The sequence below is a fragment of the Cannabis sativa genome, unplaced genomic scaffold (assembly GCF_029168945.1).
Source record: "Cannabis sativa cultivar Pink pepper isolate KNU-18-1 unplaced genomic scaffold, ASM2916894v1 Contig1, whole genome shotgun sequence".
Classification (NCBI taxonomy): domain Eukaryota; kingdom Viridiplantae; phylum Streptophyta; class Magnoliopsida; order Rosales; family Cannabaceae; genus Cannabis; species Cannabis sativa.
This window is the reverse complement of record NW_026870037.1, coordinates 988,325-1,003,811: the sequence shown is the minus strand read 5'-3', so window position 1 is coordinate 1,003,811 and position 15,487 is coordinate 988,325. Positions and strand designations below refer to the sequence as shown.

The following is a 15,487-nucleotide window of genomic DNA, read 5'->3' as shown; positions in this document are numbered from 1 at the left end:
GGGCCTACTTTTTAAAATTAGAACATGGCATCTAAAATATTTGAGACGACACTGACAATAACCCTAACTCACCATATATAAAATTTGAGGATGGTAACCCTAATTCAAAATAACATATTTAGGATAACCTTAACTCACAACACAAGTAATTAGGGGGCTAAAATAAGTTTCAACATTGGTCAGGGAAACAAGTTAACAAACTCAAAACCTTTATCTTCTTTAGTAAGTAAACTAGTGAAGGTATGCAAATAGGGATTAAGGATTTATTGGTTATTGAAGGGCTGGAGGAAAATATGACATATTTGAGGCTCCCTTTGTTTAGATATAGATAAAAGGATGCATACTTCAGTTTCCTTTTGGATAACCTTACCTCTAAGCTTCCAGGTTAGAAGAAAAAACTCTTTCAAAGGCTGGGCATGCTTCTTTAATAAGGTATGTTGGACTTTCCCTGCATGTGTATTCCATGCAAACTACCAAACTCTCCAATAGGCTTGTTACAAAAATAGATTACATGGTGCGAGATTTCTAGTGGAGTTTTGAGAAGGGGGACAAAGGCTTATACCTTAAGGCTTGGGATAAGTTGTGCCTTTCCAAGTCTCGAGGAAGTCCGGGTTTTTTCAAGACTAGTAAGATGAGCCAGGCTTTTCTAGCAAAGTGGGATTGGAACCTATTGATTGCTAGCAAATCTCTTTGCTACAAGGTTGTGGAAGTAAAATACCTTAAGGGAAATAAGCTCCTCAATTGCCATTATAAGATCTCAGACTCTTGATTTTGGAAGAATATTATTAAAGCTAGTGATATTCTTAAGAAAAGAGCGTGTAAATTGGTGGTTGATGGAAAATACACTAAAATTTGGGAAGATCCTTGAGTGACTCATGGAATTTTTTTTTACCCGAAACCTAATGGGGTGCCAACTCTTGGGCTAAACAAAGTAGTTGATCTTTCGATGAAAAATAGAGATTGGGATCTTCAGAAATTTTCCTTTCTTTTTGACCAAGAAATAATTGGTGCTATCTTAAAAGGGGGTAGAGCCTCGACATGGGGTCATGACTATTGAATCTAGACCAAGGAGACCAATAGTTGATTCTCTAGTAAATCGACGTATTTAGTTCAAGCTCTTCAAAGGCCCCCCAGTGTGATGTCCCCTTCTCTTTGGAATAGGTCTTGAAGTAGTAGAATCCTTGAACGACATAAGATCCTTTGGTAGAGTATCTTCTCTAATGATGTCCTCATTTGTTCAATATTGAGCAAGAGAATGCATATCAATGACACTCAGTGCCCTGTCTGTGGTGGTAATGAAGAATCAATGGAGCATCTCTTTCTCCACTACAATTCGAAATATCAACTGAGAAGATCATCCCCGTCGAGTATTTAACTTGTTTCTGAGATTGGGATTCAGATGTGGGACTGGATCGAATTCATATGGGGTTTTGGCAAAGGAGGAATCAATGCTGAGGAGGTTTTTTTTTATGTTTCTATTGTTGTGGACACCATTTGAAGAGCTCAAAATGATAAGGTACACAATAATAATCTGAGTAACATTAAATATTACATTGACTCAATTACTTACAGTTATGCAGATTACATAGTTTTCCTTCCTCATCCTACTTCTGCTTTGGTGGAGAGGTGGTCTCCTCCCCCTTAAGACTAGGTCAAATTGAACTGTGATGTTAAAGTGGGGGTGGATCATGGATGACATGTACCACGGTAGTTTCTAGAAACCATATCAGTGCAGGAGTTTGGGTGGCTACTAAGAGATTGCACTTTTCTAACCCTTTTTGTGGCAAGATTGTGGATTGTTGCTTGGCTCTCGATACAGCGTCGGGAAAGATTTATAAGTTTGTAATTGTGGAAAGCGATTCTAGTATGATCATCAACACTCTCAAAGAAGTGAGCTCTAGATGGGAGATTGATTATTATACTAGTCATTGTAAAATATTGTCTTTCCTTTTTGTTGGTTGTTTGCTTTCTTATATTGTAAGGACTTGTAATTTTTTGATCCATAATGTAATTAATTGGACATTTACCCACAACTAGTATGATATATTAGATATTCTCTATATTTATGAACATCTCTTTTAATGACCGTTATGAACATTTTAAATTAAAAACAAAATATCTAATTTAATAAGTAATCTTGAGTTGTTCAATTTTTTTGTAAGAATAAATAAATAATATTGAGCACCATCAAACGCATAAAATATCTATTCATGTGAATTGTGATGTTTAATAACAAGACTATTTTATACTTGAGTGAGACACACATTCATAACATACAAAGTCAAATTTGAAGTCTATAAACCTTTTGTCTTAGGCATAATATCACCATTTTAGTTTAAAATATTATTTTGATGACTTAGTCTCTTATTCGAGTCATTGTTTTATAGTTAACATTTAAAACTTGAAAAGGATAGGTAGGCCAGCAATGTGGAAAATAGTGTAAGAGGAAAAGAAATGTCATCCTCATCCGTACACATTTGTCAAAATAAAATTATATCATGTGGTAAATTTGTCAAAAATTGACAAAATATAACGAATTTTTCTTCTCTTTCTAAATTTACACTCAAATTATTTGAGATTTTCTTTTCTTTCAACTGAGAGTAATTTTATTAAATTCTCAAAAATTCATAAAAAACATAAATGTGTATTTTTATTTAATTTTTTTTTAATAAAAGTGGATTTTTTTTTTTTGACAAAAAGGATCATATAATGCAAATTTTTTTAGGATTATTTTAGTAGTTTAGATAATTTTAGAAACTATGTGTGAGTTATAGAGGTTTTAAACATGACATTGCATAATAAACTAGCTGAGAAATTCTAAAAGATATCAGTGGTCTTTAGTATTCTCTAATATATATTGGTACAATTACGTATGTGTCCTATATAATTTAAAATAATAATTTTTATAAAATATTACTAACCAATCACAAGATAACACATCTACACAATGTCTTATTGTAATACTCCAAGCTAATCTAAGATTAAAATAAGAAAAATACCTTTACCATTGTTCAAGCTATTCCAACATACACAATGAGTTGTTTTCGTCTACCTAAGAAGACTATTAATAGTATCCATAGTATGGCTGCACGGTTTTGGTGGGGATCATCGGAAAAGGATGCTAAGATTCATTGGTGTAAGTGGTCCGTTATGTGCAAACACAAGGAGCAAGGTGGTTTAGGATTTCGAGATTTGGGTCTATTCAATCAAGCTCTCCTAGCTAAGCAAATTTGGAGGTGTATAAGGTTTCCAAATTCTTTGTGTAGCAAGGTTTTGAAAGTTAGTTACTATCCTTATAGTGGGGTGTTGGAGGCAAAATGTGGGAATCATGCTTCCTTTGTTTGGCGAAGCTTGGTTTGGGGAAAAAAGATTGTTCAGAAGGGATATCGTTGGCGAATTGGTAATGGAAACTCGGTTCGGGTCCTTGAGGACCCGTGGCTACCTCGACCTCTCACATTCAAAATATATGACAAACCGCCTTTACCGGATCAACTTTATGTCATTGATTTGAAGGAACCCAATGGAGCTTGGGATAAGGAGTTTGTTAGAGCTGTCTTCAATCCAACAGATGCGGATCTCATTCTAAGTATGCCTACGTCGGAGTGGGATATTGAGGATAAAATCTTATGGCACTATAGTAAAGATGGTGAGTACTCGGTTTGTAGTGGTTATCGTATGGCGGCTGCTTTGCAGGTACGGGATGTACAATCGGATACTGAAGCCACTGAGAAATGGTGGAAGCTTCTTTGGAAACTCAAAATCCCCCCAAAGGTTAAGCACTTTGTTTGGAAGATGGCTCATTCTTGGATTCCAACTAATGCGGCGCTTGCTCACCGTAACATTTAAGTTGAGCCTTACTGTAGTCGATGTTCTAATGGTGATTATGAAACTGTTTTTCATGCACTTTGGAACTGTCGGGTGAACCGTGAGGTGTGGACTTCTGCTTGTTTCTATGGGAAGATTCAAAGATTGGGGAGGGAGGATGTGTTAGCTTTCCTGATGTGAATCTCGGCCACTTTTACAAAGGATGAGCTTGAATTTTTCTTGGTTCTTTCATGGAATCTCTGGTATGTTCGCAACTCTGTTACTCATGGGGGTCATAAACCCCAAGCTAGTGCTATTTTGGAATGGTGCAGTAAGTACCTCAGTGAGTTTCGACAAAGTAATGCACCCAAATGTGATCGGGCTCGTAGGGAGACTGCTTGTTGGCTACCACCAGCCACAGAGGAATTCAAAATTAATATTGATGCTGGGGTGAAAGTGGGGGCAGGAGTAGCTAGTACAAGCTTGGTGGTGCGTGATCATGTTGGGGCTGTTCATTCGGCTGCTGCAACAGTGGTGCTGCAGGAAATGACTCCACTTCAAGCCAAGTTGCAGGCGATTGCTGGGGGGCTGCAAGCTGGAATACAGTGTCAGTTGCCGACCTTCTCTGTGGAATCCGATTGCCTACAGGCTGTGAAGTTAGTGCATCAGGAAGAGGGTGGATGCAGAGATGTTGATGGGGTTCTTGCTCACATTAAAAGCTTGCTGCAGAATGTGAGGGTGAGAGGGCTTTCATTTGTTTTTAGGGAAGCCAATCAAGTAGCATGTATTAGCCAATGAAGCTTTGAATAACAAAGCTAGTGCCATGTGGGTTGGGGTTGTTCCCCCTTGTGCGAGTCAAGTTGTGCGAAAAGATTCGCCTAATCCATTGTATTGATTGTTGTTTGAATGAATCCTCTTTCAAAAAAAAAATTACATTTTATCAAATATTTGTATATATATCATTATGTACGCACTGTTAAGATTTGAATTAAATCTAAATAAATTGAAAAGGTAAACATAGAGAAAATTGCAATCCTTTGATGCAAATTCAAGATTTTGCTTTTTCAACTACCATTTTGAAATTCATGTATTAATTAAAAAATTGCAAGAAATATAGAGGTAATTATTAAATATTTGTTTTTTGAAATTGCAATTATTAAATAATGACCCCAAAATTCTGACTTCTGTAATTTTCCACGCTACAACAGCAAAGACAGAGAGAAGCCCAAAAAGTTAGGAAAAAGAGTGTGTAGTAGATGATGTTTACAATAAATGGGACCAATATAAAATTTTCCTTTTGATTTTTTAGATTATTTGTTGGCAAAGTAATAGAACTTCTAAAAAGATTTTTTGGTAGAGCTTTCACTACTTTGTTTGTTTGTTTTTTGTTTTGTTTTTTATATAAGGTTCACTAGTTTGTTATTTATGATAGTTTTTTAGTTTTATTTTTTCTCAATAATAGTCAATATTATAGTTATTTAGAGTGTAAATCTTAAATTTTTTTGATAATTTATTTATTTTATTACATCGATTACTTTTTTTTATACATATTATTGTAAAAAAAAATTATTTAAATTTTATTTTTAGCAAAAATTACTTAATTTTTTAAAAAAATTAATTGGTAATTATAAATAACTATATTATGGAAAAAAAGATGAACTATAAAATTTTCTCCAACCAACATTTATTTATTTATTTTGCAAGAATCAACATTTATTAAGGTGTGCTATTTGTTATTTGCTCGTTTATTATTATTTAGATCTCAAAATTAATATTCAATAAGGGTATTTTAAAATTAATTGATTATAAGTGAAGTAGTTTATGTTCGAGAAATGTTAAATGACATTTATGGTGCTTAACACGCTTATCAGGTGTAATATCGCTATTGGTGCAATTTAATATCGAGTCTCATTTATTTTAATTTAATAAAGATTATAAAAAATCGTTAACTAATTATAAAACATCATATATCGTGTAATAATACTTTATATATGGCTTAATATTTTTATATAATTATCTCATAATGCAACAAAAGTATATATTTTTCTTATTTTTATTAGGGAAATTTGGTTCAATATGCTCAAATGTAAAATATGGTGTTTGAATATACTACTAAATTAGAAATAGTATATTTATACTTTTGATATCTATTCTTCCTAAAAATACCTTTGCATTTCAAAAAAACTTCTCTCTCTAACTCTCTCACTCTTCGGCATTGAACCCCGACCTAGATTCCCTGTCGTCGAACACACAGACCCAAAACCTCGGTTGCAAGCCCCTGTCGTCGTCTTCTCTCACGACCTCTCTCGTTTTTTGCGTTTTTTTCTTTTAGTTTTGTAATTTTTTGTGATATTTGCGATGTATTTGCAATGGTAGACTAAATCTGAGGTTAGGAATGAAATTTAGCAATGATGAATGATATTTGGTAATATTTTGTGTATTTAACGATATTTTTTGATATAAATACACAACACATTGCTAATTATTGTGAAAACTTGAGTGTGATTTCAAAAAAAACGTAGAAAATAAACGAGTTGAGAACTCTAGCGATGGGTAGGAATTTTGGAGGTTTTGAAGTGGTTGAGCTCATGGATTTTGAGGCTTTAGAGTGGAGACAAGACTTAGTTAGAATAAAAGAGTGAGATTAGATAATCAGATATAAAAACACTTTTATGAAATGTAAATATATTTTCAGAAGAAAAAGATATTAAAAATATAAATATTTTATTTTTAATTAAATGGTATATTAAAACACATGTTTTAAAGTGAAATTTCCCAGTTATTAATTATAGTTTGAACAAATCAGTGTTATCTTATTTTTACACTAATGAGCCTTGAATTCTTTTTTTTTTTTTTGATAACAAATGAGCCTTGAATTCTTACGAAGTCATTCAACGGCTGATTGATTCGTTGACCAACTAAGCTTTCTCAAAACAGCTTTCCCATACAGTTCATCAATGGCCCTTGTTGACCCTTCTTCTTGCTTAGACGTGTATTCTTCTTCCTCCTTAAATATTTCTCTGTTTCCAAGTGGGTTTCTCATTTTTGTCTCTAAGATTATATGGGTTTTGAAGATTGATTACTTTTAGGAGACAATTTCTCACCTTTAAAGCTATTCATTTTCTGCCATGGGAAACTGCTTTAGAAAATCTGCCAAGTGTGCTCACGCTTCTTCTGTCAACTTTTCTGGTACCAAATTTACTTTCTTTATGATCAACCTATTCCTGTTTTCTGTCTTTAAAACCATTGATGAGTTAGATGGTATTGCTAGTTTTATACTTTTGGTTTCGTTTATGGTTTCTGTGAAATAGATTTTGATATAGATATTAGATTGAAATTGTGTTCTTATTTACTTTGTTTAAATTGGTTCACTAAAGAGGATCATTCACCACCCACTGTTATGATCCTCTAAAAGTCATCATCAAATAGGTTTGCAACCATTGACTTAGTTTAAAAACCTTTTGTTTTCCTTGCATTTCTTTATATAAAATCACAACATGTAATGTTATAATTATTCTTTGTTTCAAAATCCATATTGTTTCTAAACATAATTTTGGTTTAATACTTTAAATCATAGTTTTTTTTTTTTGTTCCTGAATGATGTTCTCTATTCCCCCTAAAAAAGAATATAAATAACATGATTTTGGTTGTAACTTGTTTACATTTCTGGTGGACAGTGAATTGTGTTTTTGTCAATTCAACCAAAAATGCTTCAGTACTCAATATGATGCAGAAAAGGATTTGAAGTTATCTGCAATTAAAATATTGTCCACATTTCTGTTGGTTTGGGGGTTTGTAGTCATATAGTTGGCTTTAGCCATCAATATCATCAGTGTTGTTGCTGCTATTGTTATTTATTGCTGGAGAAAGAAAGTTACTAATTTTAGTTAGATCATAGGATGGAAAGAAAATTACAATGCTAATTAGGATTTTTGCCCCTGAACTTTTAAGGTCGTTAAAAATGCCTCCTGAACTATTGAGATTGTGAATTTAAGGACTTTTTTCTAATTTCATTGAATTTTACTATTTCAGTGATTGTTTATGTACTAAACCATGCTCCCCAGACTTTGATAACAACCAAATCATGTCTCTTAAACTTTAACATGTACTAAATTATACCCCCTGAACTTTCATCCATGTTAGACTTTTTTACTAAAATTAGATAAAAATTCTTAAATCTAACAATCTCAATAGTTCAGGGGGCATTTATAACGATCTTAAAAGTTCAGGAAACATGATTTGGTACATGTCAAAGTTTAAGAGGCAAAAATCCTAATTAGCCAAATTACAATTGAAAAGAACAATACCAAGTCAAATAATGCTTTAAAATCGTGAGTGTTGTCTTTAAAATTGATTTAACATTATTCATTTTGTTGAGTCTTTCCAATTTTATTGGTAATCTATGATGATAAAGGTGAGTCTAATTTCTTCCTACCCTTTCAGGTGGGACAAATCCAGGTAGCAATGCCAAGATTGTCTCAGCATCATCATCATCATCACAGGACCCAGCATTAGGAGATGCTGCACCTGCCAAAGTTGATATAACTATTTTCGACACAGTTAAGTCCTTTAGCTTCATTGATCTTAAGAATGCCACGAAGAACTTCCGATCAGACAGCCTACTTGGGGAGGGAGGATTTGGGTGGGTCTTCAAAGGTTGGATTGATCCAAACACATTCGCTCCAGCTAAACCAGGTACTGGGACGGTGGTGGCTGTCAAGAGACTCAAGCGAGAGAGCTTTCAAGGACACAAAGAATGGCTTGTATGTGTAGATTAGGTCCCAACTTTTCTTTAGGTTTTTTTCTTGATTGCTTGAATCTCAAGTACTTGACTCTTTGTTCAACTTGCAGGCAGAAGTGAATTATTTAGGCCAGCTTCGCCACAAAAATCTGGTGAAACTCATAGGCTATTGCTCAGAGTCTGACAATAGACTTCTTGTGTATGAATTTCTGCCAAAAGGAAGTTTGGAAAACCATTTATTTAGGAGTGAGTATTAGTATATTTCCCTTATTCTCTTTTTTCTGTTATTGACCATATGAAAAGCTAACAACAATAAATAAATTGCAACAGTAGGGACAGCCAACAGTATATACCTAACAAAACCATTTTTTCCTTTCTCCTTTGACATAAATTGCAATGGTTAAAGTCATTGGATGTTGAATTACAGATCAATTGACATGAAGAGATTCCTTGAAAAAACTCTACAATAATTCCCTTTCTTTGTTCAAGTATCTCCTTCCAGTACTTGATATGTGTTTGTATGTATTTGTAACCATCTTTGATAAACCCAACACACTCTTCGTTACCTCAAATAATTTGTGTTCGAAATTCGACAACCATATAGTTTACCTCAAATAACTTCCATTGGGTAGAACTTAGTCGAATTTGATCAAACATGTAAACTATTATTATTGTTGCATTTTCATCCTCTGCTGATAAAATAATAACACAAGGCTTTCTAGGTTGATTTGATAAACATATATGAGAGAAGATTGAGGTTTTCTATAACAAAAGCATGGAATTGTCCCGAAAGAAGGATTAAGATTATGCATAGCTTAAACAAATTTTGCATTATGTAACCATATTTCTTTTCTTCTTGCAGAAGGGGTACAGCCAATTTCTTGGGCTACACGCATGAGCATTGCTATTGACGTTGCACGGGGGTTGTCTTTCTTGCATAGTTTAGATGCTAATGTCATCTATCGTGATTTAAAGGCTTCCAACATTCTACTTGATTCGGTATATATTAATGAAACTAATGCTACTTCCTTGCTGTTGTTGCATATGAATTTCAAGTCTGATAAAACTGTTTACTTTTATGTAGGATTTCAATGCTAAGCTTTCTGATTTTGGCTTAGCAAGAGATGGCCCTACAGGAGATAATACTCACGTTTCAACCAGAGTAATGGGAACTCGAGGCTATGCTGCCCCAGAATATGTAGCTACTGGTAAGTGTAACCTATTCAAACCCCTGTTTATTTGTTTTGAAAGAATAAAAAAGAGGACATTTTAAACTAGGAACTAGGAATGAAGTAAAAAAAAAAAGTAAACTGCTTTGCAACTATGTAGACCAATGACCTCTTTAAGAAACTCTAGAGAGAATTGTTTCACGCCAGTTCTTCGGAAACTATTGTATTCTCCTATCAAAACTGCTTACTCATTATCTTCAATCTTCATATAGGCTCTTCATTTTTGTTTGTGTATTTTAAACATCATACAAACTTCAACTTACTACTGTAAGCACATTGGTTGTGCTCCTTTTTCATGCTGATTCTGGTCCTCTTTCCTCCTTGCTTGCCCATTAATGGTCTTTACTACTAATATGATTTTCTAATGTTGCAGGGATTTTTTTTTTATGCTCCTTTCCCATTAATGGTTAATTTTTTTATGCTCCTTCCTATTATGTATTAAAGGCAGATTTTTTTTTTTTAACTCAAAACTGCTTCAATAATTGCAGGGCACTTGACTCCAAAGAATGATGTGTACAGCTTTGGTGTAGTCTTGTTAGAATTGCTCTCAGGAAGACGAGCAATGGACGATGATAAAAATGGTGGTGCGGAAGAAACATTGGTAGAGTGGGCGAAGCCATTCTTGTGCGATAATAGACGGGTTTTAAGAATCATGGACACAAGGTTAGGTGGTCAATACTCCAAGAAAGCAGCTCAAGCAGCTGCTGCACTTTCCGTGCAGTGCCTCCACACAGATCCAAAACATAGGCCACTGATGATCGATGTTCTAGCCAAATTGGAACAGATTCATACATCTAAAGATGTTTCGACCACCAGACAGTCTAGGCCGGATCATCAAGGCATCAGGCATTCAAATCATCATCACAGAACAACAGCAAACTAAAATCGAAAATGTTCCTTTGCTGTATGAAAAAAGCACCTATAATATTATAGAGAGTCAAAATCCTATTTGGCTCGCAGTTTGAAATCCAACAACAAAAATTGCAGCTCGCTCTTTGGATTTGGTTGATTTGTTGTACAATAACATCACACGGATTAAGTAGCTCATGTAAATAGAGAATTTTTTCTCATTCCCTTCTTTAGGGAACTATAGAATTAAACTAGCCATGCCCATTACTCACTAAGTAATGGGCATATCTATTCTACACCATTTTCTTAGAAGTGTTTGATTCTGTATTATGGCTTTAAACCTCATTAAGGAAGAGCATTAGAATGAAAGTATACAAGATAGAGGTGTTTGGTTAGTGATAGTCAATGTTTTGATATGAAGTATTGAAATATTCTCTGAATTTTTTTATGGTAAATATTGTTAGACAATATTATAAAGAATAAATACAGTAGCTGCTTGAAAGTATGAATAAAATATGTAAATGTATTAATAGAATTCTTTCTTATTTGCCCCCCAATCTTTACTTTCTCCCTCCCTCCACCAGTGATTAATTCCCTTTTTTTCCCTAACTGATTAATCCCCTCATTACATGAAAGTTGAAGCTCAAGCAAAATTAAAACGTTCTCTACTTCTATTTAAATAAAACCTCAATATTATTTTGTAACTAGTATAAGCCTTATTAATTATACTATAAAGTTGAACGAACAAGAGTCTTTTTTTTTTTGTTAATTTGGGTAGGTAATATCTAGAAAACAAAGATCATCAAACTACCATGGCTAACCTAATATGTATTAGAATGTTAAGATTGAGCACCAACACACACACACACACACCATGCACTCAATTCTATGGAGTGTGCACCAGCAAAACAGGACCAGAACTTATCAACATGGCACTTTTGCTGTTCTGTATGTATATGTATTATATATTTTTATATATTCCTAGTTAACCAAACATGTATACACAACCAAACACTAATGGATGGGTAGAAGTAGAACCATATTTGCAGAAGATACTGAACAAGAAATCTGGTGATGCAATCCTAAAACAGCTTCGATGCAAAGACATGGAGTACTGGCGGTCCAAATAATTCTGAATTTTGTTAATGGCGTTGGTGCATGTTATGAGTCAGAACGTAGCTGACCTTGTTCTTCGAAGCTGGTATTTTGGATCAGGAGAGGAATTATCTTCGAGCATAATCTCAACTTCCTAAACAGGGGGAAATGAGCAAGACGATCGGTTAATAGAAACCTCCACATAGGGATCACACATTTTATTTTAAGCATCTGAAGAGTTTAACATTGTATTTCACCTTCACTAATTACATAACAAATATAACTTTCTGTCATATATGTTGAGTCTGTAGAAAGAAAAAGGCTTTAAGCACAAAATACTGAAATAATGTCAAACAAAATAACTGATTATAAAGCTTGAGGATGGTTTGTTGTATTCCATTTGAATGATTTCTTTGTTTTTCAATTCAAGTCTCTGTAAACTTCAACCTAGATCCAAAATGCTAGACTTCTTTATTTCATCATTCGGTTACCTAAGTCCGAATTCTTGGAAATGTCTACAGCATTGATTTCTATATTAGAGTACAATTCTCCATGATCATTTAATTTTAATAGTAGTCACAGTACACCTTCATGCATATAAACCAGCACAGAACACAGCAAAAATTCTATACTTCAACTCCCAGTGCATCTCTCTCATAATGTTATTTAATGTAAAGCTTTACTTATCTGCACTTACCTATCAAATATCTGAGGTACATACTAAAATGGCAAACACATCCAAACTAAGGATTTCTCTTTTCATTAAAAAAGACAAAAACTAGGACCCGTCTAACGATACAATATTTGAGGACCAGGAAATAATGGCAATTCCTGTGGAGGAATCCAAGAGGGAGTCAAACCTCAGACCTTGTTGGAGCAAACCACATGCTAGGCCACTAGAGCTAGCCCTCTTGGGTACTATGAATGATACTTAAATTATCTATACAATGTCAAATCATTTGCAGTGTTAATGTCTTGGGTGCTTCCCTTGTAAAGTTTATAACACTCGAGGAAAGCCTTAGCAACCAAATACTAGAAATCGAAAAATCAGACATGAAAATTATCACCTTCTCTTTCTTGAGCCACGAGTTCTGTCCTTTTAAACGTGAAACCTTGCTCACCAATTCATTGTGGTAAGCCTGAATATATCCACAATGAATAAATCAACAAAAATAATAGGCAAAAGTATTTTTTTGACACATAGAAAAGCACATCTGCACTTAAAAATATATACCTGCTTTCTTGCTCGCGATCGGGCAGCTGACTCCCTGTTTTTGATTTTTCTCTTAAGCCTCCTTTCCATGCTCTTCTCATATGCATCCGATGAATCCCCTTTTCTCCCAGGAATTGTTGGGTCTGATAATGCACCAAGTAATGGGGATGGCGATGACAAACCAAACTTATAAGGATAACTCTGTGGTGTCACTGCATCAATGGGATGCAATCCTATGGGAGGTGTCACTGCATCAATGGGATACAATCCAATGGAAGGTGTCACTGCATCAATGGGATGCATTTCAATTCCTGTGGGTGGTGTCACTGCATCAATAGGGTGCAATCCTACCGCAGGACTAGGAGAAGCTTCAGCAAAAAGCCCTGCTTGTACCAGAAAGTCTTCTAGAGTTGTTTCACCAAGTGTAGGCTGTCTATCTTGGTCAATCATGTGCTCATAGTACCTCCGCTTCTGCCCTTGTTGGATCTCTTTCCACACATCATCGACTGTCTTGCTACTCAGAGCTCTAGCCAATGTTAGACTAGCTTGTCGTTGAAGCGATGATGATGAAGAAGTATTCTCCACATCAACTGTACTGGATTCCTTAGCTTCAGTAGTATATATGGTTTGAAGAAGGTCATGGAGATTCATACTTCCAAGTGGTTTGCCCATGTCTCCCAGCTGGTTATTAACTTCATCTAGAGTCAGGTTGTACCATGAATTCTGCCTTGTCAATGAGGATGGTTGAAAATGAGACTGCTGACCACTACCTTGAGATGCCATTGTCTGAATCCCCATTCACTAAGCATTCACTACCCCACAAACCTTCTTATGCTGCTATGCAAAAATCAATGACTACAACCCATCAGTTTATTTATTTATAACTTTATAAAAATCATTAATAAGTGCTTTCAAGAGCCAAAACTATGTTCATCCTAATTATTTCTAAACTTGTCATAAAGTCTAGTACCCTTTTCCCTTAAAAATTCCCAGGCAGGGCAAAAGAAAAACCCAATTGTCTTCTTTTTCCACTTTTCTTCTTTTTAATAAATAGGAAAGACACTATTATAGTATTTGTGTTAATTTTTCTAACCAGAAATTCACACGCAGTAACTGACGAAATAAAGGCTAATTCAAACGCTTCCATTTCGATTTGTCGTCACCACCACCTCCAAAAGAAAAAGAAACTTTCTTTTTCCTTTCTTTTCTTTTTCTTTTGTTTTTATTTGTTCACTTTTCAGTTCCTCAACCAAAAAACACAGCACCATTAAACTAAACCCAAAAGAAAGAATACCCATCTGAAGAAAGAAACTGATAAAAACAATTTATACAGCTTAATTACTAATCACAATTTTGTACAAATCCATAAGAATCGTCTCAAAGCATAAAGAGCCATCAATAGTGAAAAAAAACAATAAAGAAAAGCTGAAGAAATATACTTAATGTTACATTTATGTAAACACATATACCTATTTGAAGATGGAGGAAATGAGAAGAATCCGATCTGAATGGAAGTTTTTGGTTTGGGAGGTTACATGAAAGAATGGAACGTAATGATTGCGATTAAGGATGAATTGGAGTTGGGGTATGTGGAAAATGGAATGATGGAAAGGGACAAGTGAAGTGAGAAGTGAATGAATCCAAAAGAACAACGTTGTTTTTTGTTTTGGTATCGAAATTTCAATTCAAAAGTTTCGCTTTCAGTTAAGACCACCAACCAAGGAAGGAGTTCTTTCTTTCTTGTGCGAGCCTAATTCTCATGCCCACTTCGTTACTGCCACCTCGCCTCACTCAAATTTCTTATATTATATTATATTACATTATATTATATTATAAAAATATTTTGACACGATTTTTCTTTTAAAAAATACTGTGTTATTATAAAATAACATTAGAACACAAAACATACTAACGAAAAATAACAGTAAAATAATTAAAAAATAATCGTAGAACAATAGTAAAAACTTACACAATATTTTTGAAAAAAATTCTATCCCATAGTATAAAAGTAAAAAAGTTGAGATTTTCAGTATATGGTGTAATTATTCTTGAGAAACTTACAAAAATACTAACTTTTGGCCCAATCTATACAAAAATACTACCACACATCGGAAATAATTTTTATACTGTCTTGGCCAATTTTTTTTTCTTTTATACTGTAAACACTAAAAAAAATGAGGCATCTATCTTCCACACACACGGACAGAACCACCACAAGAACACCAGAACAATCGAAAAATAACTATTAATTCCGGTGAGATTGAGAAAAAAACAATAAAATCGACGTTAAATAAATAATCATGGCAAAACAACTGTAAAATAACACTAAAACAAATTAAACAAAAGAAAGGAAAACATGATTAAAAAAATTAATGTTCTGCACAACCTTAATACCAAATGCAATAGCAGTTATATTTGCAAGTCCAATCTTAAAAAACCAGAAGAAAAAAAAAACCTACTAAAACAACACAAAAATAGATGTAAAACAATAAGCAAATATAACCACTTAGAAAAACATAAAAGAACAACACACCTCAAAACTTTTTTTCTAGTGAG

General features: G+C 34.0%; 2 protein-coding genes across 7 annotated transcripts; one reads left to right on the top strand and one right to left on the bottom strand.

Moving 5' to 3' along the window:
* Window positions 1–6,597: 6,597 nt before the first annotated feature.
* On the top strand, window positions 6,598–11,024 carry LOC133032985 (probable serine/threonine-protein kinase PBL3). The gene is made up of 6 exons (XM_061107477.1): window positions 6,598–6,993; window positions 8,248–8,567; window positions 8,656–8,791; window positions 9,408–9,544; window positions 9,630–9,753; window positions 10,263–11,024. The coding sequence occupies exons 1-6, from the start codon at window positions 6,933–6,935 to the stop codon at window positions 10,655–10,657; spliced, it is 1,173 nt and encodes a 390-aa protein (XP_060963460.1). The 5' UTR covers window positions 6,598–6,932; the 3' UTR covers window positions 10,658–11,024.
* Window positions 11,025–11,319: 295 nt separating this feature from the next.
* Window positions 11,320–14,733, bottom strand: LOC133032986 (ABSCISIC ACID-INSENSITIVE 5-like protein 2). 6 transcript variants are annotated; one of them, XM_061107482.1, is made up of 4 exons: window positions 14,401–14,733; window positions 12,953–13,768; window positions 12,786–12,857; window positions 11,320–11,872 (listed from the first exon to the last, which is right to left on the bottom strand). In XM_061107482.1, exons 2-4 carry the CDS (start codon window positions 13,727–13,729, stop codon window positions 11,792–11,794), a joined length of 930 nt encoding a protein of 309 aa, XP_060963465.1. In that variant the 5' UTR covers window positions 13,730–13,768; window positions 14,401–14,733; the 3' UTR covers window positions 11,320–11,791. The 6 variants fall into 6 exon arrangements, with proteins under 6 accessions (XP_060963465.1, XP_060963466.1, XP_060963464.1 ...); XM_061107483.1 differs by having other exon boundaries at window positions 12,953–13,765; XM_061107481.1 differs by having other exon boundaries at window positions 12,953–13,786; window positions 14,401–14,711.
* Between the last annotated feature and the right edge of the window lie 754 nt (window positions 14,734–15,487).